Source organism: Microcaecilia unicolor, chromosome 6 (assembly GCF_901765095.1).
Source record: "Microcaecilia unicolor chromosome 6, aMicUni1.1, whole genome shotgun sequence".
Lineage (NCBI taxonomy): Eukaryota > Metazoa > Chordata > Amphibia > Gymnophiona > Siphonopidae > Microcaecilia > Microcaecilia unicolor.
Window position 1 is genome coordinate 27,564,494 of NC_044036.1, and position 24,214 is coordinate 27,588,707.

General features: G+C 49.4%; 1 protein-coding gene across 2 annotated transcripts in view; it reads right to left on the reverse strand.

Annotated features, from left to right (window-relative positions):
• Positions 1–24,214, reverse strand: part of ECHDC2 (enoyl-CoA hydratase domain containing 2) — a 61,268-nt gene that overhangs the window by 23,544 nt on the left and 13,510 nt on the right. For both annotated transcript variants that reach the window (XM_030207108.1, XM_030207107.1), the window contains exon 2: positions 4,277–4,344. In XM_030207108.1, coding sequence (XP_030062968.1) covers positions 4,277–4,344 — 68 coding nt within the window. The remainder of the gene's footprint in view (positions 1–4,276; positions 4,345–24,214) is intronic.

Below are 24,214 nucleotides of genomic sequence, written 5' to 3' on the forward strand. Positions count from 1 at the left end.
GGAGCGGGAAAGCAAGCGCGAAACAGCAGATTTAAATCCACCCAAAGCAAACACGGCCAGGACCCTATAAAGTGCGAAAGGTGCTGCCAGTGCCAACTGGAGACACTGGCAGCACCTTTCGCACTTTATAGGGTCCTGGCCGTGTTCGCTTTGGGTGGATTTAAATCTGCTGTTTCGCGCTTGCTTTCCCGCTCCTACTTCCACCTGAATCCGGCCGCCTGCAGCAAAGGGTAGGAAAGAGCCCATACAAATTTACGCCTTGCACTCCATGCGAATTCTGGAGGCACATCTGTATACGTCAATTTGAAGACCCCTGAAGAAGGCCGGTTGGCCGAAACACGGCCCGTATTGGGTCTTAATAAACTTTTTTGGTGTTCTTACTCTTTGCGGTTTCTTTCTGGTCTATTTTGGTTTTTCTCCCGCTCTCTTTGTTGTTTGATGTGTTTTGCGGGAGATCTGGACCCCTTTTTGTTGGTTAGACATTGGACGTTTCATTTATACTCGTGGTTGTTATAATGCTTTTGTTATGTCATCAATATAAAATGTCACAACATAATTAAGTTCTAGACAGCTGGTATGTTCCAAAGTGCCATTGTCATAGGGGTCCTTTTACAAAGGCGCGCTGAAAAATGGCTTGCGGTAGTGTCGGCGCGGGTTTTGGGCGCACGCTGATCCATTTTTTTAGCACGCCTGTAAAAAAGGTCTTTTTTTTTTTTTATTACGAAAATGGGACGAGCGGCAAAATCAAAACTGCCACGTGTCCATTTTGGGTCAGAGACCTTACGGCCAGTCATTGACCTAGCGGTAAAGAATCCGGGCGGTAATGACTTACGTGCGTCTAATGCTACTTGGCACGCAATCCGTTACGTGCGCCCAAGATTTAAAAAAAAACATTTTTCGGACGCATGCCAAAAATGAAATTATCGCGAGAGGCAAGCGGTATAGTCAGGTGGTGAACTCCATTTTGGCATGCGTTGGGCGCACGTAAATACTTAGTAAAAGGGACCCATAGTCTCCAAAGCTAGGCACTGGGAAGACACATGCTTCAACAGTATTTAGCAAAAGACGCTCGGCGCAGATCCCACGCCTAACTTTGGGTGCTGCACTTGCATCTGCTGAAACCCGATGTACATGTTGGCGTGCGACTCATGGAATGACCCTATTCTGTAACATCGTGACTAAATCCTGGGAATGTTCCTGACTCAACAGTCTCAAGAGCTGGAAGCTATAATATTGAAATTCACTAGGAGGTCTTTTTGTCTCCACTTGTTTGATAATGTTTAATTACACGGAGTCGCGTGCTGACAGAACGGCTGGTGGTTCGTCTTGTTGGAAACGTGATTACCCCTAGTGATTTTCAATGTTCTTGATTGACACACATGAACCACACAAGCATAAGCATGTTCTTGTGGAAAATACTTCAATTTTCAATTAAATTCTTATTACAGTGGAAGGAAAAGCCTCAAGAGTCCAGCCTGGAACTTAAAAAGTTCTCAACAGACCAAAAAGACCTCAGTGAACAAGGTCTTTTCTTCCTCCACTTTGTTAATAACATTTAATTACACTGAATCGTTTGCTGACAAGAGTGGGTGGTGGTTCGTCTTATTAGAAACTTTATTACTTCTAGTGATTTTCAATATTCTTGATTGACATATATGAACCACAAAAGAATAAAAATGTTATTGTGGAAAATTATTCAATTATTATTACATTGGAAGGAAAAGCCTGAGTCCAGTCCAGAACATAAAAGTTCTCACAGACCCTGTGTGCCTATCTCATTAGACTTTATAGCCTCCAGATATAATCTGAGATAAGTTCTACAGACCAGATATATAGAGACTGAACAATCGATTCAGGACCCTATCACTCTTTAAGGAAGATATTTAAAAAGTTTCACTTTATAAGTTTGAAAGTACACGTGTCACTATTAGTTATTATCAGGGGCATAGCTATGGGTGGGCAAGGATGGGCCCAGGCCCGCCCAGTTTGGGCTCAGGCCTATCCAGAGAAGACTCCCAACACCTCCGTCACCAACAAGTCTCCTCACACCCTCTCCCACCCCCACTGTAGCGCTTCCCTTTAACGCTATTGGCGCTGCCTCCTCACCTCACAGTCTCCGTTTTCCACCCCCGCGGCAGCACTTGCAATTTCCTATCGTCGGGCCACTGCCTGATCCAGCTGACAGACGCAGCGTGACGTCCTACTCCGGGACCTTCCCTCTGCCGCGTGCGTTCTGCCCTGCGTAAACAGTAAGTTGAATTAGCGCGGCAGAGGGAAGGCCCCGGAGCAGGACGTCGTGCCGCGTCTCTCAGCTGTGTCAGGCAGCGCCGAAGATAGCAAATTGCAAGCGCTGCAGCGGGGGTACGACACGGAGACTGTGAGATGAGGAGGCACTGGACTTGCAGGGGGGAGGTTGCAGGGAAGGGGAGACGGAGAGGTGCTGGATTTGCAGTGGGGAAGGGGAGAGAAGCTGCATATGCGGGCGGGCGGTGGGGGGTTGGAGGGAAAGGGGAGGTGAGGTGCTGGACATGTAGAAGGGGGGCTGGGATAGGTGCTGGATATGCAGGGGATGGCTGAAGGGAAAGGAGAGAGATGTGGACCATGTGGGGAGTAAGGTAGAGATCCAGCATGGAGTGGGGTAGGGACAGAGCATGGGTGCCCACCCATCCAACCTGCTGGTCCACCCAAAAATTGCTTTCTGGCTACGCCACTGGTTATTATGGGAGGTTTTATGCTTATGACAGTGGTTCCCAAACCTGGTCCTAGAGGCAACCCAGCCAGTCAGGTTTTCAGGATACCCACAATGAGACACATTTGCATACAGTGGAAGCAGTGTATTCAAATCTCTCTCATGAATATTAATTGTGGGTATCCTGAAAACCTGAATGGCTGGAGTGCCTCCCAGGACCAGGTTTGGGAAACCTCTGGCCTATGAGGTGGGTCTTTACAGTCAGTGAGAAGATAAAGCCAGGCAGAGCTCTGAGGCTTTTCCTTCCATTCCAATAATAATTTAATTGAAAAACGAAGTATTTTCCACAAGCACACGTGTATGTTCTTGTGGTTCATGTATTTTGAGTTTTGTTTTCGATATTGCTCGTAAGCGCGTTTCTTGTTATTTTTTTGAAGAATGTCCCTGATTCGCCCATGGCCCCGCCCCTTTTGATTTGTGAGCTATGAAATTTAGTTACACTGTCATACAATTGGCCATGGAGCATATCTTCGCCCAACTCCTATTTTTTTGTCAATTAACTGTTAACTCCACTTATTGATTGTTAAGGCCTAATTAAGTAATTAGTTTGTCCACAGATTTGGGATCTGTGCCCAACTTTGGGCAACCTATATAGAATCCAGGGGATACTTACAACACACAGGAACTTACTGAGGACTTTCTTTGTAGCTTAGGCCCATATATGAGGTTCAATGGATGCGACACGGTCCCATGTTTCGGCAGTAATACGTTCCCGTGCATTTTGAGCGGACTTTTTGGTGCTTCACATTCTGGTTGCAGAATCTTAAGTCATAGTGGCTTTGTGCAATCTTTCTCTCTCTCTTAGGAGAACAATTGTTTTTGGTTTATACAGAGACTTTGACTCCTGAAGCAGGGCATATTACTGCCGAAACACGGGACTGTGTGAAGTCCATTGAACCTTTTTTTGGCAATAAACTTTTCTTTCTTCATTAACCCCTGGAGTCCTGTTCTGATTGGTTACCTGAGGTCGCTTCCCTACTTCCTGGATGAGTATTGCTTCGTAGGGAATCCTTCCTTGATTCATCAGGTGTTCAGGTCCATATCCTATATAATAAAACTCACCCTGAACGTTCTGAAGACACTGACGTCTGTGAAACCAAGCCACTGACGTCACTTCCTTCAAGACGGGTTCGAAGGGTTCGTGGTGGTGAAGCCACCGAAAACGCCAAGTCTCGGGGCCCCGCCCTCGCGTCAAACGTGATGACACCGAGGGCGGAGCAATGGCGTACGGTCCGTTCAGGAGGTGCGGAGCAATGGCGTCAGAACGACGAAGGGGTCGGCAGGTAGGGAGGGAGGGAGGGAGAAGGGGGAGTGTTGGGGAGGAAAACCTTGCTAGCGCCCGTTTCATTTGCTCCAGAAACGGGCCACTTTTACTAGTATACCATATAAGAAATGAGGCCACAATAGTTCAGCTCTTCAGGATACCTTAACTGAGGCACTCAGACACATCCTAACAAAATTCTTGGCCTCACTGGCTCTAAGATTTACAACTATTTTTGAAGTGAATAAAGTAAAAGCTAGGCTTACCTCATTAACAAATACTTTTCCTAGTGAATTTCGGGCATGAACTCGATTCATAAGGATTTCAGCTATTCCTATAATAATAAACAAAATAAATTAGACATTTTAAAGAGAGTTTTACAAGCGAGTTTTCTGCTACATTGTCCCTTGTTTGCCCAGAGTAGCTGAATTCGAGCAGGTCTTAACATCTTCTATTCTCTTGGCTACATTGTTCAATAAATTCTTTATTTCTCAAAGATCTTGGTATTGGCAAGAGGCACTAGAAATTATTTCAGGAGAGCCATTCACCGGTTCCCAACCCTATGCTGGAGAACACATTGCACCATTCTAGTCTTCAGAATATCCATAATTAATATTAAAGGACAGAACTATTTTATAAGTTGGTGATTCAATGAGTCTGATTTGAAGCAAGGCTGAATCTTGCGGGAGACTCTGGAGCAGTGGATTAACACATGATTAAAGAGCTGTGATCACACATTGATGTAAAAGATGGCCAGATATTTGCTATTTGAATGTGTATTGAACGAGTATTGTGGAGAATTGTTTGGTTTTAAATGTATTGGTGTATGGATCGGTTAATAATTATGGGTTAAGGGAATGGATTTTATTTTAGGAAAATTGTATTGATTTAATAAAGAAATATATTTTAAAATGTTAAACAGTTACTAGTGAATAATTTGTAATAAAATGTGTAACTAATTATAGAGTTGAGACCTAGATTGTAATTGTAATTAATATTAATGAGACAAGTCTATATCACATGCATATTCAGTATGGACAGCCAGAAAAGGCCAGTTAGGTGTTACTCCAAGAAAGGGTTGAGAGCCACTACTCGGAACAATAATTCCCAAACGGTTTTATATCGTGGTGCTGTGTTCATCTTGCCATGACTCATCGGGCCACATCATCTTCCCTCTTCTACTCCCTACCCAGGATCACTACATTCCCCCACCCCCCTGCTAAAATCCATCATCATCAAATAAGAATATGCTGCCACACTGGGTCAGTCCAAATGTTCATCTAGCCCAGCATTCTGTTTCTAACAGCGGACAATCCAGGTCGCAAGTACCTGGAAGAATCGCAAAATGTAGCAAGATGTCATATTAGTGAGATTTCCTGGTTCTACCTTAATAATAGTTTATGGACTATGCCTCCAGGAATTTGTCATAAATAGGAAAAAAAAAAACAGAGAAAATGTAGACAGATAAAGACCATATGGCCTATCCAGTCTGCCCCTCCATGCTTTCTACTCTCCCCACCACTTCCATAGACATTCTATGTACTTGTCCCAAGCTCTCTTCAATTCAGATCCTGTTTTCATCTCCACCACTTCCACCGGGAGGCCATTCCACTAATTCACCACCAACCTTTCCATGAAGAAGTATTTCCTCAGGTTACTTCAAGTCTATCCCTTTTCACCTTCATCCTATGCCCCCTCATTCCAGAGCTTTCTTTCAATTTAAAGAGAGAGAGAGACTCACCTCCTGTACATATATGCTGTAGATTGTAAGCTCCTTTGAGCAGGGACTGTCCTTCTTTGTTAAACTGTACAGCGCTGCGTAACCCTAGTAGCGCTTTAGAAATGTTAAGTAGTAGTAGTAGTGTAAGTATTTAAACATCTCTGTCATATCTCCCCTCTCTTGCCTTTCTTCCAAAGTATTGTAAATAATGAGCATGATTGGGCACTCTGAAACAGAGTGAAAGGGCACTTTGAAACAGGGCAAAAAGGCTGAGAAGTATATGACCCAGAGACCTCTGATCTGATAAGACATTCCTACGTGCAAGCTGGTGTGGGAAAGGTGCAATTATGGATGGACAGAAGAATGTGATTTAGCAACTTAAGGGAAAATAGATGATGAGAACAGAATGATCTCTGAGGAAGATAAGTGCTAAAGTAATGTGAAGCACTGCTTAACACAAAAGGTATAAAGACAGCTGTACCAGAGCAGTACATTGGGAGAGGCAGTCACAGATTAAATTTCTATATAATAGTGCTGCTTTCCCATATGAGAAAATACCAATTTGTATCTGTATCTTGGTAAGTAATAAAAGAATTGCTTTTCTCATACACGTGGCCTTCCTAGTCTTTTATCTCTCTAAATTGCGGGTGGCTGGTGAGTACTAATTTGGGGAAGTGGTAAAAAGACTAGTAATATAAAACCAGTGGTGTGCTGGAGCCGGCTCGCACCGGCTCGCAAGAGCCGCTTGTTAAATTTACTGGCATCTTGCGAGCCGGTTGTTGGCCAGTGCGAGCCAGCTCGCCTCTGCACCCCCGCTGCCCCGGTCGTCCATCATCCATCTTCCCTGTGCTCCCCGACAGACCTGGTTTCCTTCCTGCGCCGCTGCTTGCCTTTAAAAATTTTATTTTCCTTCGAGGCGTGCCGGCGTTGAAGGGAAGGCAGCAGGCTTGGCTTAGCTCGGTTTCAGCCTTCCGTGCCCTTCCCTCGCATCATGGCTCCGCCCTCTTCTGACGTATTTCCTGTTTGCGCGAGAGCAGAGCCATGATGCGAGGGAAGAGAACGGAAGGCTGAAACCGAGATAAGCCTGCTGCCTTCCCTTCAACGCCGGTGCGCCTCGAAGGAAAATAAAATTTTTAAAGGCAAGCAGCGGCGCAGGAAGGAAACCAGGTCTGTCGGGGAGCACAGGGAAGACGGATGATAGACGACCGGGGCAGCAGGGGGGGGGGGCTGGAAGAAGGCAGATGGTGGGGAGGAAGGCAGGGGGGAGACGAGGGTTGCTGGACATGGGTGGATCATGGAGGGGATGGCAGGGGGAGACAAGGGTTGCTGGACATGGGTGGATGGAGGGGAGAGGAGGGTTGCTGGACATGGGTGGATGCAGTGTTGGGAGAGGAGGGTCGCTGGACATGAGTGGATGGAGCATGGAGGGCAGGGAGGAGAGGAGGGTTGCTGGACATGGTGGATGGAGGGCAGGGGAGAGGAGGGTTGCTGGGCATGGGTGGATGGAGGGCAGGGGAGAGGAGAGGAGGGTTGCTGGACATGAGTGGATGCAGGACAGGGGGAGAGGAGGGTTGCTGGACATGGGTGGATGCAGGGCAGGGGGGAGAGGAGGGTCGCTGGACATGGGTGGATGGAGGGCAGGGGGGAGAGGAGGGTTGCTGGACATGGATGGATGGAGGGCAGGGGGGAGAGGAGGGTTGCTGGACATGAGTGGATGGAGGGCAGGGGGAGACGAGGGTTGCTGCTGGACATGGGTGGATGGAGAGCAGGGGAGAGGAGGGTTGCTGCTGGACATGGATGCGTGGAGGGCAGGGGGAAGAGGAGGGTTGCTGGACATGGATGGAGGAGAGGGAAGGGAAAGAAAAGAAATGCTGGACATGGATGGAAGGGAGGGAAGAGTGCGGAATGAGATGAGAAGAGGGAAAAGGAAGAGAGGCGAATAACTGCACATGGATGGAGAAAATAGGCTGAAGCTGGATCCACTGGACAGTCAAGTCTGCGGAGGACCAGAAATTAAGAAGAAAGGAGGAAAGAAAAGAAATAAATGGAAAGGAAGCCCTGGAAATGGAGTTAAGAGGACAGATAGCAGCAGAATCGGATACTGGGCCAGCATGATCAGAAAAACAAAGTCACCAGACAACAAAGGTAGAAAAGATCATTTTATTTTCATTATAGTGTTTGGAATATGTCCACTTTGAGAATCAGGTGCTCAACATTAAAAGTTTATTTTTATTTACTTATTTATGGCATTTTATCCCACATTAAACATGAATTAGATTCCCCCCCCCCCCCCCAGGCTCTCTCCCCGGCTATAATCTGCTCTGCAATTTGGGGGGGGGGGGCGCAGAGGTGGACGGGGAGGGGCGCAGAGGTGGACGGGGGAGAGAGCCTGTTGTTAAACATTTACCAGCACACCACTGTATAAAACAGTATACATATTGAGATCTTTAAGTCTGTCCCCACATGCTTTATGTTGAAGACCACGACCACTTTAATAGCCACCCTCTGGACTGACTTCATCCTGTTTGTATGTTTTTGAAGGTGCTGTCTCCAGAATTGTACACAATATTCTAAATGAGGTCTCACTAGAATCTTATACAGGAGCATCGTCACCTCCTTTTTTCTTATTGGCCATTCCCTCCCTATGCACTCAAGCATCCTTTTAGCTTTCGTAGTTGCCTTTTCTACCTGTTTGGCCCCAGACTGTGACTGCGTGCTCTTGTGAGCCATAGTATGGGCTACTAGCATAGGAGCCAACTTTTCAAAATTATTGGGGGTGCTTAGCCCATAGGAAAAAAGCCCTCCCTGGACACATACAAGGAATTTTCTCAATATTGGGGGTGCTCAAGCATCCACAGAGTCGGCTCCTATGCCTACTAGATGTACGCAGCGCTGTACACTTGAACATGAAAAGACAGTCCCTGCTCGAAACAGCTTACAATCTAATCAGGACAGACAAACAGGACAAATAAGGGATAATAGAATTACTAAGGTGGGAATGATAAAACATACATGGGTACTGTACAAGTGAATAGGGGTTAAGAGTTAAAAGCAACACCAAAAAGGTAAGCTTTTAGCCTAGATTTTAAGATGGCCAGAGATGGAGCTTGATATACTGGCTCAGGAAGTCTATTCCAGGCATATGGTGCAGCAAGAAAACAGTAACAGAGTCTCGAGTTGGCAGTGGAGGAGAAGGGTACAGATAAGAGAGATTTACCCAATGAATAGAGTTCCCAAGTAAAAGCGTAGGGAGAGATAAGAGTGGAGAGGTAACGAGGAGCTGCAGAGTGAATGCACTGAGTTTGAACTGCATGCAGAAACAGATAGGGTGTGAATTCCGTCCCTTCGCCCTCACAAGGAGGGAAAGCACAGATAAGAAAGAGAACTTGAACTCAGGCACAGACAATAAATTACCTTTCTTGGTATCTCACAGAGCCAAATACAAAAAAATAGTTCTCTCCCTGGAGCAGGTTGTCTATCAGCAATGCACATCCTGAAAGACAAGGACTGCTCAGCTCACCCCCCCCCCCCTGCTGTCACATAAACACAGTCATACGTTTCGCTTCTCCAAAATCATGTGATTTTCCCTAAACTAGGAATCAGATACTAGTCTATGGCATATATGGATATTCCTATATCACTCTCTCCTGAGGAGCCAACTCTGTGGGTGCTGTGGGTGCTTGAGCACCCCCAATATTGAGAAAATTCCTTGTATGTGTCCAGGGAGGGGTTATTTCCACTGGGCTTAGCATCCCCAATAATTTTGAAAAGTTGGCTCCTACGCCTGATGTGTTTGCACGTGAACAGTCGATGGCCATTGGCTAATTAGCTTATGAGTTCTGTGTCAGTTCTGTGTGCACAGCCAGAACAATACCCTTGTGTCCTCTCTCTATCTTCCCAAATGAAACATTCTGGACATGTTAGGCTCACACTGTGTCCTCAGCCAGTCAGCAACTGCCAAGGTTACCTTATATGAAAAACATACTCAGCTGCAAACAAATGTTATGAAGTGTCACTTCTCAGCTCCTGAGAAAGCAATGATTGTTACACAAAATGCTGAGTTAGTAGGCTATCATGTGAGAACCAAACTGACAGTACAGGCCTTAGGCCTAGCCCTTAGTAACAGGCCAAGCATAGGAAGGCATATACAGGTGCCAATGAAGTGACTTGAGGAGAGGGCTTAAGCATAGCCACACTGGCAGAATATAGGTCGTGCAGCAGAATTTTTAACAGATTTAAGCGGAGAGAGATTGCTTAGTGGAAATAAGTACCTGTATATAATATGTAAGCCGCATTGAGCCTGCCATGAGCGGGAAAGCGCGGGGTACAAATGTAACAAAAAAAAAATAAAGACCTGTGAGAAGCACGTTGCAATAGTCTAAGCGAGAGGTGATAAGATTGTGGATATGGGTTTTGGTAGTGTGCTCAGAAAGGAAAGGACAAATTTTGGTGATATTAGAGAGAAAGAAATGATAGGTTTTAGCAGTCTGTTGGATATGTGAGGAGAAAGAGAGAGAGAGGAGTCAAAGATAATCCCAAGGTTATATGCCTATATGGAAATCCTCTTACTTCTAAACAGTTTGCAAGCATAACTTTTTACAGAGCTGAGCTGGGGGAAGTGCACAGCTTCTACATTGTGCAAAACACGGTAAAATTATGTATAATCATACCTGATAATTTTCTTTCCATTAATCATAGCTGATCAATCCATAGACTGGTGGGTTGTGTCCATCTACCAGCAGGTGGAGATAGAGAGCAAACTTTTGCCTCCCTATATGTGGTCATGTGCTGCCGGAAACTCCTCAGTATGTCGATATCAAAGCTCCATCCGCAGGACTCAGCACTTAGAGAATTACACCCACGAAGGGACACTCTGCCCAGCTCACCACCGCCGAAACGGGGGAGGGGAATTAACCCAGCTCATCCCCACACAAGTGGGGGAGGGGAATCCGTCCAGCTCATCCCCGCGGAGCGGGGGAGGGACACCACCCCGCCGATGCGGGGGGATCTGGCTTATCCTGCAACCGCAACCGCGGGAGGAGCTGACTGACCCGAACACCGCCGAAGCGGGAGGGGTACAAAAACTGCCCTACAGCCGCACGAAGCGGGAGGGAGTGCCGGCAGAATTATAAGTCTCAATCCAGCCCCGTAAAACGGAGGGGAGAGGAATGCAGCAGCTCACTGTAACACAAACTCGTCTTAACTCTTGAAGAATCCAAGTGAAAAAACTTGAACACGAAGTCTTTCTGAAGTAACTGAAGAGTAAACTTGAACCTGAAATGCAACCAGAATAAAACAATACAGATATCTGGGAGGGGCTATGGATTGATCAGCTATGATTAATGGAAAGAAAATTATCAGGTATGATTATACATAATTTTACCTTCCATATCATCAAGCTGATCAATCCATAGACTGGTGGGATGTACCGAAGCAGTACTCACCCAGGGCGGGACATAGAAATCCCTGACCGCAACACTGAAGCTCCAAACCGGGCCTCCGCCCGAGCAGCCACAGTCAAGCGGTAATGCTTGGAGAATGTATGGGCCGAAGCCCAAGTTGCCGCCTTGCATATCTCTTCCAAGGAGACGGAACCGGCCTCTGCCATCGAGGCCGCCTGAGCTCTTGTGGAGTGAGCCTTCAGCTGGATAGGCGGCACCTTCCCTGCGGCCACATAAGCCGCTGCAATGGCTTCCTTGACCCATCTTGCCACTGTAGGCTTAGCAGCCTGCAGACCCCTACGAGGACCTGCAAACAGGACAAACAGATGATCCGATTTCCGGAAATCATTGGTCACTTCCAAGTATCTGATGATGACTCGTCTCACATCCAGATATTTAAGAGCAGAGTACTCCTCTGGGTAGTCCTCCCTACGAAAGGAAGGGAGACAGAGCTGCTGATTCACATGGAAGCGAGAAACAATCTTGGGCAGAAAGGAAGGCACTGTGCGAATAGTCACTCCTGCCTCAGTGAACTGCAGAAAAGGCTCTCGACATGAGAGCGCCTGGAGCTCGGAAACTCTTCTGGCTGAAGTGATAGCCACCAAAAAGACTGCTTTCAACGTCAGGTCTTTCAGAGATGCCCTCGACAAGGGTTCAAACGGCGGCTTCTGCAATGCTCTTAGCACCAGGTTGAGATTCCACGCAGGCACCACTGAGTGCAGAGGAGGGCGCAGGTGATTAACTCCCTTGAGAAAGCGCACCACATCTGGCTGGGAAGCCAGGGAAGCACCCTTCAGGCGGCCCCTGAAGCAAGCCAGAGCCGCTACCTGGACCTTAAGGGAACTGAGCGACAGGCCTTTGTCCAGACCTTCTTGCAGGAACGCCAACACTGAAGAAATTGGAGCAGTGAAGGGAGAAAGTGAGCCTGCTTCACACCACGCTGCAAAGATACGCCAAACCCTGGCGTAAGCAGTAGAAGTAGAGCGTTTCCTCGCTCTCAGCATAGTGGCGATGACCTTGTCTGAGAAGCCCTTCTTCCTCAGACGCTGCCGCTCAATAGCCAGGCCGTAAGACCAAAGGGGGAGGGATCCTCCATCACCACGGGACCCTGATGTAACAGGCCCTGCTCCACTGGCAGCCGCAGAGGATCGTCGATTGAGAGCCTGATCAAGTCCGCATACCAGGGACGTCTGGGCCAATCCGGACCCACCAGGATTATCCTGCCGGGATGTCTTGCCACCCGGTCTAGGACCCTGCCCAACATGGGCCAGGGTGGGAACACATAGAGAAGCTCTTGTGTCGGCCATTGTTGGAGAAGAGCATCTACTCCCAGGGATCGAGGGTCCCGTCCTCTGCTGAAGAAGCGCGGCACTTGGCAATTGGCCGATGACGCCATCAGATCTAGGCTCGGCTGGCCCCAGCGCTTCGTGATGTCCAAGAACGCCTGAGCAGATAGCTGCCACTCTCCGGGCTCCAAGGTATGGCGACTGAGAAAGTCCGCCTTGACATTCATGACTCCGGCAATGTGGGCCGCTGACAGCTGTTCCAGGTTCGCTTCCGCCCACTGGCATAGACTCATAGCCTCCTTGGCTAGAGGGGCGCTCTTGGTACCTCCCTGGCGGTTGACATAGGCCACAGCCGTGGCATTGTCCGACAGTACCCGTACAGGCTTCAGCACCAGTACCGGGATGAACTCCAAAAGCGCCAACCGAATGGCTCTGAGTTCCAGGAGGTTGATAGACCACTTCGCCTCTGCAGGAGACCAGAGCCCCTGCGCTGTCCTTCCCAAGCAGTGGGCTCCCCAGCCCGACAATGAGGCGTCCGTCGTGACGACAATCCACTCTGGGGTCACCAGAGGCATTCCTGCAGACAACTTGTCTGCCTGCATCCACCAGCTCAGCGCCTTGCGCACTGCTGGATCCAAGGGAAGACGCACCGCATAATCCTCCGACATCGGAGTCCAGCGCTGCAGCAGAGAGTGTTGTAGTGGTCTCATATGAGCCCTGGCCCAGGGCACTACTTCCATCGTGGCCGTCATAGAGCCCAACAGCTGCACATAGTCCCAAGCCCGAAGAGGAGAGGCTACCAGGAACTGGTCCACCTGAGCCTGAAGTTTGACAATCCGATTGTCTGGCAGGAACACTCTGCCCACTTGGGTGTCGAATCGAACTCCCAGATACTCCAGGGACTGAGTCGGGCGCAGCTGGCTCTTCTCCCAGTTGATGATCCATCCCAGGGAGCTCAAAAGAGCAACTACCCGGTCCACAGCTTTGCCGCACTCTGCATAAGAGGGGGCTCGGATCAACCAGTCGTCCAGATAAGGATGGACTTGTACTCCTTCCTTTCGCAGGAAGGCCGCTATGACCACCATTACTTTGGAAAAGGTCCGCGGAGCAGTAGCCAACCCGAACGGGAGGGCTCTGAACTGGAAGTGTCGGCCCAGGACTGCAAAACGCAGAAAGCGTTGATGAGGAGGCCAGATGGGAATATGCAGGTACGCTTCCTTGATGTCCAAGGAAGCCAGGTACTCCCCTGCCTTCACTGCCGCTATAACAGAGCGGAGAGTCTCCATGCGAAAGTGCCGCACTTTCAAGGCCCGATTGACCCCTTTGAGGTCGAGGATAGGCCGGACAGAACCTCCTTTCTTTGGTACCACAAAGTAAATGGAGTAACGCCCCTTGCCAAGCTGACTTTCTGGCACCGGAACGACCGCACCACCGGAGACTTGCAGGGAGAGAGTACAAACCCGTCTCTTAAGGGTCGGCAGAACTCTAGCTTGTAGCCGTCTCTGATGACTTCCAGCACCCAAGCGTCTGAAGTTATTGTGGTCCACTCGCCCAGAAACGAGGACAGCCGTCCTCCAATCTGCACTGGGGCGTGGACCAAGACCCCGTCATTGGGTACGAGACCCTGGGGGAGGACCGGAGGGAGCACCTCCGGGACGGCGGTCTCTGCGAAAGGAACGCTGCTTGGGGGAGAAATGCCTCTTAAAGGAAGAGGGGGCAGAAGAACCCGACCTGCCCGGGCGGTACCGACGGGCTTCCTGAAACCGTCCTCTGGAGGTACCGGGACGAGCACTAGCCCGAGCCCTGACCTCTGGTAACTTCTTGCCCTTAGATGTGCCGAGATCGGTCACGATTTTGTCCAGCTCGACCCCAAAGAGCAGCTTGCCTTTAAAAGGCAACCTAGCCAGGCGGGATTTAGAGGCGTGGTCAGCAGACCAATGTTTCAGCCAAAGCCACCGCCGCGCAGAGACTGTCTGAGCCATGCCTTTAGCTGAGGCTCTCAAGACATCATACAGCAAGTCTGCCACATAGGCTAAGCCCGATTCCAGGGCTGGCCAATCATCCCTCAAGGAATGATCCGAGGGGGAAGCCCGCTGCACCATAGTCAGGCACGCCCTGGCCACATAGGATCCGCAAACTGAGGCCTGCAAACTTAAAGCAGCCGCCTCAAAGGACGACCTTAAGGCCGCCTCCAATCTCCTGTCTTGGGCGTCCTTTAGGGCCGTGCCACCTTCCACCGGCAATGCCGTTTTCTTAGTCACCGCAGTGATTAAAGAATCCACGGTAGGCCACAGATAGGCCTCACGTTCACTCACAGCCAAAGGATAGAGGCGGGACATAGCCCTAGCCACTTTAAGGCTCGCTTCTGGGACATCCCATTGAGCCGAAATTAAGGTGTGCATGGCATCATGCACGTGGAAGGTTCTAGGCGGGCGCTTCGTCCCCAGCATAATGGCAGAGCCAACAGGGGCTGAGGGAGAGACGTCCTCCGGAGAGGAAATCTTCAAAGTGTCCATGGCCTGTAACAACAGGTTGGGCAAATCCTCTGGGCGAAAAAGCCGCGCTGCAGAGGGGTCATCCGCTCCATCCGAGCGGGGATCCGTCTCCTCCAAGGAATCCGCAAAGGACCGTTGGGAGACCTCAGACACGCTGCCCTCATCTACATCGGAGGAGACAAATTCCTCCAAGGCCTGGGAATCAACCCGAGGGCGTTTACCTCTGGGAACCTCAACCTCTTTACCAGACGAGGGAGCGGGGGCAGCGTTGTGCATGAGGAAGGCCTGATGCAGCAGCAAAACAAACTCGGGGGAGAAACCCCCCAGACTGTGCACTTCCGCAGCCTGGGCAACAGCCCTAGGCGCACTCTCAACCGGCGCTCGCAACAGCGGGGGAGAGGCCTGCTGCGCATCCAAAATGGCGTCCGGCGCGAAACTCCGCGAAGGAGCCGCGCGGGAAGAACGGCTCTTAACTTTAGCCGCTTCTGTGCCGTCGCCCAAATTAAGGGCGTTCATGGCATTAATGTCTCCAACCTCAAGGGCGGCCCAAGAAGAAGCCGTCCGAGCTGCGTGGCCGGCCAAAATGGCGGAGGCGAGGAGCGGGGGATGGGCGTTTATGGCGGGAAAAACCGCCACGCCGGAGGAAGGACCGGGACATTCATCGGTCACGAAACTGCCACCCAACAAGGGCGAATCAGGCTTTAAGACCCCCGCATCCCCTCTAGAAGCGCTCAAGCGACCCGGGGAGCGACCCTTTGCGCCCTCGCCCTCCGACGCCATGTGCCACGAGGAGAAGAATCGGGGAACCCCCGCCCGCTATAAAAAGGTAAAATTACCTGCTGTCCGCTCCGAGTTGTAACGACCTGGTGTCCCAGTGAGTAGCTGCAATAGACGCTTAAATAAACGTCGAAATAAACGCCTTTAAAGACGTTTAAAATTTTTTTTTTTTTTTTTTTTTTTTTAACGGAGCCAGCGGGAGGGGGGAGAAAAGGAGGGACCTGGCACCACCAGGTTTGCACTTGCTCAAAAGAGCCCTCAACCCCAGGCACTCAACAAAACCTAAAAATTAGGCTTGGAGGCCTAGCCAGAGCTGCTGCTGCTGTGTGTGACCACCACCTGCTGAGATAGAGAACATACTGAGGAGTTTCCGGCAGCACATGACCACATATAGGGAGGCAAAAGTTTGCTCTCTATCTCCACCTGCTGGTAGATGGACACAACCCACCAGTCTATGGATTGATCAGCTTGATGATATGGAACTGGCTTTAGCTAATTGATTATGCAGATTGCATGCTCCTTACAGAAAAGATGGGTCCACGCTTTTTGCTATAAATCTGTACAAATTCTTTGCTTATGGACTTGAATGCAAGCTCCACAACTCTGAGTCCACTCAAGTAGACCAGCCTCTCACCGAAATCCACACAGTGCATTCCAAGCCATGCAATATATTTACCTTTAATAAACTTCTTCAAAGAAAGAGTTTCCTTGAATCCAGCAAGTATTATCAGGTTTCTACTTTAACAAACTTTTATTTGCTGTTCAAGACATAGAGCTGAGGCTTAGGGCTTAACACTGCACAGTTCTCCTGCAGAATTATTTAATTTTCACTTGAGATCACACACCAGAAGCTTTCAAGCAATGCACTTGTAACTCGGCTTTTTTTTTCACAATGAGAAATGCTTTTAAATTAGTCTGGAAGTAAACATACACTGTTATCCATACATGAGATGCTTTGAGAATTTTCCACTAGCATCTTTTGTCAGTAGAATCCACTGAATTGTTACAAGAGTCTTTACTTCCCCTGAGATATAGTGTCCAAGATTTTTCACTAAAATCTTATCAACAGAATCCACAGAGCTATTCCAAGGTTTTTCACTGTACTGTTCTAGGCAAAGTATAGTGTAGCTTAAGCAGCCAGCAAAACCCATCCCCAAGCAGAAGCTTCACCAGTACACTCGCAATTAGGGTTACCATATTTTGTCCCCCAAAAAGGAGGCCCCTCACCCCGCCTTGTCCCCTTTTCACGCCCTTGCTCCGCCCCTGTCACATTTTCCCCTCCCCCTATCACACACCCCGTCTCTCCTCTTCCTCTCCCCCTCCCCTTACCACTGCCCTGGTGGTCTGGCCCACCCACCCGCCCTCCTTCCCTCTGAGTTCCAGGCCCCCCTCTCCCTCCCTCCCTCCAGGGTCCCTCCGAGTTCCAGGTTTCCCCCTCCGAAATTTTAAAAGTAATCTCTCTTCTTACCTCGTCGAGGTTACGGCTGCGGCAGGCCAGCAGCAGCAGTGAAAAGCGCTGCATGCACGCTTCAGCCCTTCTTCCCTTCTCTGTCTCTCAGCTCGGGTCCCGCCCTCATTTCCTGTTTCCGCAAGGGCGGGACCCGAGCTGAGAGACAGAGAAGGGAAGAAGGGCTGAAGCGTGCACGCAGCGCTTTTCACTGCTGTTGCCGGCCTGCCGCCACCGTAACCCCGACGAGGTAAGAAGAGAGATGACTTTTTAAATTCGGAAGGGAAGGACGAAGGAGGGGGGGACTCGGAGGGAGCCTGCACGCCTTCACTGTTGCTGCCGCCCGCCCCCCCAATGACTTTTAGGTCAGCTGATTTCTGGCAGGCTGCAGGCACAGACGCTGCAGCCTGCCTGCGTCGGCCCGTGCCCCATGTATACTCATGATAGGTCAGGACAGGTCATGTGATGACCCGAACTGAGAAACCCGGACAAATCGAGGAAACTTAGAAACCCGCCCGGACTCCCTGCGGCGCCCTCAAAAAGAGGACATGTCCGGGAAAATCCAGACATATGGTAACCCTACTCTCAATTCTTAAGCAAATCTTCTTTATTGCACTACTCAGAACAAAGAAAATCCGACTTATAATTCAGTTGCTTGCCCATAGAGTCTGTATCTAGCCACCTGAGAGGCAAAGAGATGGCCAGAGCCTCAGCCCAGCTGAGAGGAAAAGCTGTAACACTCAAGGAAAATAACAGGGACAACTCTGAGAAAATCAATGGGGAATGACTTGAGGTGAGGTAAAAGATCTTCATGTCATAACAGAAGATAAAGGAGGGATCAGCTCCTAGAACAGCTGCTGGTCACAAAGGCATGCCAGAAAGACTGAGCTCTCTCACACACACACACAACCGGCAGAGAGAGAGAGAGAGGGCTTCCCTAGCTCAGAGCTAACAGCCAACAGGGAAAGCTCACAAGGAGTCAATCACAGGAACTGCAAACTATAGGAAAAGTAGTCATAATACGCAGTGCTGTCAATCTAATACACAATTAAATATAAGTAATACTCATATTAAATTTACACAACAATATACCCCGCCTCCATGACTGCAAAGGTCTAAAATACAAACTAATGCACCCGTCAAACTTTACCTACTTGAGCGCACAGATATGGAACGCGTTACCGCGCAACTTAAAAACGACTTACGAACTAACTTCCGCAAACTACTGAAGCCCTATCTCTTCACCGAGGCATACCAAAAAGATCAACAAATGTGAATACACACAACTCCTTCACATATAATCAGAAATGTCTTATAATATCTGCTTGTTATATCACTACGTTTTTCTTTTTCTTTCTCATTATCATGTTACCCAAAACCCTTCTGTAACACTAAATGTCTATTTCCTAATACATTTCCACTATTCCTGATGTATTGTAAGCCACATTGAGCCTGCAAAAAGGTGGGAAAATGTAGGATACAAATGCAATACATAAATAAATAAATAGGGGCAGAACAAATATCTCTTGAATATCTCAGTTGAGGTTATACTAACCAGTTTAGGGACAGTGGCCCCAATTTCCTCTTCCTAGCTATATTTTCCAAATTTGCTATTTTAGGTGAACATCAGTATTATTTACCAAAAGATCAACCTTGTTTGTTAAGCCAGACATCTTCTCTTCCATTGAATTACATTTTCATCAACTTTATTACATTTGTACCCCATGCTTTCCCATTCGAAGCAGGTTCAATGCATTTTACATAGTAATAGGGATTACAGAGTATTGATAGAGAAAATATAAGCTAAGTATAGCCCAATAACAAGAAAGATAGGTAGAGAAGGGCAAGGGTGAAGGGAGTAGGAGAGGTTTACCCTTCAAGTCATGAACACTCTGAGATAAAATTCACTAAACGGACAGTTAGAGATTTTACAGTTCTTCATCTGCCATCCCATACACAATCTAATTAAACTTTAAATGGTTTTGGAAAAGAATCAGTTTCAAGATTTTTGGGTTATCAATAGAAATCAAACAAAATAAAACATGGAAAAGAAAATAAGATGATACCTTTTTTTATTGGACATAACTTAATACATTTCTTGATTAGCTGTCGAAGGTTGCCCTTCTTCGTCAGACGAAGAAGGGCAACCTTCGAAAGCTAATCAAGAAATGTATTAAGTCCAATAAAAAAGGTATCATCTTATTTTCTTTTCCATGTTTTATTTTGTTTGATTTCTATTGATAACCTTAAGAGTGGACTAACACGGCTACCACACTCCTCTACTTAAGATTTTTGGGATGAGCACCAGTATGGTTTTCAGAGGGGCCACAGTACTAAAACTTTGTTGGTATCCATGGCTGATTGCATTAGGTGAGATTTTAAAATATTTGATGAGTCCGCAGCCTTCAACCTCATTTAAAATGCTGTGCTATTATGCAACTTTTATAACATCAGATTATACAATTCTGTGCTGGCCTGGGTCACTTCTTTCTTGTCAGACAGGGCTCAGCAGGTGACACTAGGTGACTCATTTGCAGAGCCTTTGGCTTTGAATAAAGGGGTTCCACAAGAGTAATCACTGTTAGGTTCTTTCTTTAAGGTAAATAAGATACTTTTTTTTTTATTTTTTACTTAACAACTGGTTAAGCTCTGGAACTCGTTGCCAGAGGGTATGGTAACAGCAGTTAGCGTATCTTGAGCTTAAAAAAAGGTTTGGACAAGTTCCTGGAGGAAAGGTCCATAGTCTGCTATCAAGACAGAAATGAGGAAAGCCAGTACTTGCCTTGGGATCGGTAGCTACTATTTGAGCCTCTGCCAGGTACTTGTGATTGGCTTGGCCACTGTTGAAAGCAGAATACTGGGCTAGATGGACCGGACTAGGCTGTAAGGATATGCAGATGGGCGCCAGTCGTCCACGGCTCCTGGAAGGCAGCAGGTGGAAGAACTAGGCACCAGGAGCGAAGGACCTGGATGGATAGGGGTGGACCTGAGAGTCACCCTGGACTAGGCTGTAAGAATATGCATATGGGCTGCAAGTTCTCCAAAGCACCTGGAAGGCAGCTGGTGGAAGCAACAGGCAAGGCACTTGGAGCGGAGGCCCTGGGTGGTTCGGGCCAGACATGGGAGTCACCCTGGAGAAGGCTATGTGGATATGCAGGGGGGACTACAAGTCCTCCACAGCACCTGGAAGGCAGCTGGTGGGAGTCACCCCAGACTAGGTTGTGAGGATATGCAGATGGGCTGCAAGTCCTCCACAGCACCTGGAGGGCAGCTGGTGGAAACACTAGGCACCTGGAGCGGAGGCCCTGGATGGCTCGGGGTGGACCTGGGAGTCACCCTGGACTAAGCTGTGAGGATATGCAGATGGGCTGCAAGTCCTCCACAGCACCTGGAAGGCAGCTGGTGGAAGCGCTAGGCACTTGCAGCTAAAAACTCTTCATCACTGGACAAAAAAACACACACTCCACGTATATAAGTGAAGCAGTCTACATACACAATGAAACTCTGATTTCAATCTGATTAAGGATTTTTTTAATTTATTTTTATTGGAATTTTATATCATATATGTATCAAAAAATGTTTTTGAGTAATATACAGAGGAATTGAGTACAAACTTTAACAAAGTCAAAGAAAATAGTAACATCAACAGATGCAGTGCATGTAGTCCAGATAAAACAGCTGGAGCGTGATGGAATTATGTGAAAAAAGGTAAAATTATGTATAATCATACCTGATAATTTTCTTTCCATTAATCATAGCTGATCAATCCATAGACTGGTGGGTTGTGTCCATCTACCAGCAGGTGGAGATAGAGAGCAAACTTTTGCCTCCCTATATGTGGTCATGTGCTGCCGGAAACTCCTCAGTATGTCGATATCAAAGCTCCATCCGCAGGACTCAGCACTTAGAGAATTACACCCACGAAGGGACACTCTGCCCAGCTCACCACCGCCGAAACGGGGGAGGGGAATTAACCCAGCTCATCCCCACACAAGTGGGGGAGGGGAATCCGTCCAGCTCATCCCCGCGGAGCGGGGGAGGGACACCACCCCGCCTTCAGCTGGATAGGCGGCACCTTCCCTGCGGCCACATAAACCGCTGCAATGGCTTCCTTGACCCATCTTGCCACTGTAGGCTTAGCAGCCTGCAGACCCCTACGAGGACCTGCAAACAGGACAAACAGATGATCCGATTTCCGGAAATCATTGGTCACTTCCAAGTATCTGATGATGACTCGTCTCACATCCAGATATTTAAGAGCAGAGTACTCCTCTGGGTAGTCCTCCCTACGAAAGGAAGGGAGACAGAGCTGCTGATTCACATGGAAGCGAGAAACAATCTTGGGCAGAAAGGAAGGCACTGTGCGAATAGTCACTCCTGCCTCAGTGAACTGCAGAAAAGGCTCTCGACATGAGAGCGCCTGGAGCTCGGAAACTCTTCTGGCTGAAGTGATAGCCACCAAAAAGACTGCTTTCAACGTCAGGTCTTTCAGAGATGCCCTCGACAAGGGTTCAAACGGCGGCTTCTGCAATGCTCTTAGCACCAGGTTGAGATTCCACGCAGGCACCCCTGAGTGCAGAGGAGGGCGCAGGTGATTAACTCCCTTGAGAAAGCGCACCACATCTGGCTGGGAAGCCAGGGAAGCACCCTTCAGGCGGCCCCTGAAGCAAGCCAGAGCCGCTACCTGGACCTTAAGGGAACTGAGCGACAGGCCTTTGTCCAGACCTTCTTGCAGGAACGCCAACACTGAAGAAATTGGAGCAGTGAAGGGAGAAAGTGAGCCTGCTTCACACCACGCTGCAAAGATACGCCAAACCCTGGCGTAAGCAGTAGAAGTAGAGCGTTTCCTCGCTCTCAGCATAGTGGCGATGACCTTGTCTGAGAAGCCCTTCTTCCTCAGACGCTGCCGCTCAATAGCCAGGCCGTAAGACCAAAGGGGGAGGGATCCTCCATCACCACGGGACCCTGATGTAACAGGCCCTGCTCCACTGGCAGCCGCAGAGGATCGTCGATTGAGAGCCTGATCAAGTCCGCATACCAGGGACGTCTGGGCCAATCCGGACCCACCAGGATTATCCTGCCGGGATGTCTTGCCACCCGGTCTAGGACCCTGCCCAACATGGGCCAGGGTGGGAACACATAGAGAAGCTCTTGTGTCGGCCATTGTTGGAGAAGAGCATCTACTCCCAGGGATCGAGGGTCCCGTCCTCTGCTGAAGAAGCGCGGCACTTGGCAATTGGCCGATGACGCCATCAGATCTAGGCTCGGCTGGCCCCAGCGCTTCGTGATGTCCAAGAACGCCTGAGCAGATAGCTGCCACTCTCCGGGCTCCAAGGTATGGCGACTGAGAAAGTCCGCCTTGACATTCATGACTCCGGCAATGTGGGCCGCTGACAGCTGTTCCAGGTTCGCTTCCGCCCACTGGCATAGACTCATAGCCTCCTTGGCTAGAGGGGCGCTCTTGGTACCTCCCTGGCGGTTGACATAGGCCACAGCCGTGGCATTGTCCGACAGTACCCGTACAGGCTTCAGCACCAGTACCGGGATGAACTCCAAAAGCGCCAACCGAATGGCTCTGAGTTCCAGGAGGTTGATAGACCACTTCGCCTCTGCAGGAGACCAGAGCCCCTGCGCTGTCCTTCCCAAGCAGTGGGCTCCCCAGCCCGACAATGAGGCGTCCGTCGTGACGACAATCCACTCTGGGGTCACCAGAGGCATTCCTGCAGACAACTTGTCTGCCTGCATCCACCAGCTCAGCGCCTTGCGCACTGCTGGATCCAAGGGAAGACGCACCGCATAATCCTCCGACATCGGAGTCCAGCGCTGCAGCAGAGAGTGTTGTAGTGGTCTCATATGAGCCCTGGCCCAGGGCACTACTTCCATCGTGGCCGTCATAGAGCCCAACAGCTGCACATAGTCCCAAGCCCGAAGAGGAGAGGCTACCAGGAACTGGTCCACCTGAGCCTGAAGTTTGACAATCCGATTGTCTGGCAGGAACACTCTGCCCACTTGGGTGTCGAATCGAACTCCCAGATACTCCAGGGACTGAGTCGGGCGCAGCTGGCTCTTCTCCCAGTTGATGATCCATCCCAGGGAGCTCAAAAGAGCAACTACCCGGTCCACAGCTTTGCCGCACTCTGCATAAGAGGGGGCTCGGATCAACCAGTCGTCCAGATAAGGATGGACTTGTACTCCTTCCTTTCGCAGGAAGGCCGCTATGACCACCATTACTTTGGAAAAGGTCCGCGGAGCAGTAGCCAACCCGAACGGGAGGGCTCTGAACTGGAAGTGTCGGCCCAGGACTGCAAAACGCAGAAAGCGTTGATGAGGAGGCCAGATGGGAATATGCAGGTACGCTTCCTTGATGTCCAAGGAAGCCAGGTACTCCCCTGCCTTCACTGCCGCTATAACAGAGCGGAGAGTCTCCATGCGAAAGTGCCGCACTTTCAAGGCCCGATTGACCCCTTTGAGGTCGAGGATAGGCCGGACAGAACCTCCTTTCTTTGGTACCACAAAGTAAATGGAGTAACGCCCCTTGCCAAGCTGACTTTCTGGCACCGGAACGACCGCACCCAGGCGGATCAGATTGTCCAAAGTCTGCTGCACTGCCACAGCTTTGACCGGAGACTTGCAGGGAGAGAGTACAAACCCGTCTCTTAAGGGTCGGCAGAACTCTAGCTTGTAGCCGTCTCTGATGACTTCCAGCACCCAAGCGTCTGAAGTTATTGTGGTCCACTCGCCCAGAAACGAGGACAGCCGTCCTCCAATCTGCACTGGGGCGTGGACCAAGACCCCGTCATTGGGTACGAGACCCTGGGGGAGGACCGGAGGGAGCACCTCCGGGACGGCGGTCTCTGCGAAAGGAACGCTGCTTGGGGGAGAAATGCCTCTTAAAGGAAGAGGGGGCAGAAGAACCCGACCTGCCCGGGCGGTACCGACGGGCTTCCTGAAACCGTCCTCTGGAGGTACCGGGACGAGCACTAGCCCGAGCCCTGACCTCTGGTAACTTCTTGCCCTTAGATGTGCCGAGATCGGTCA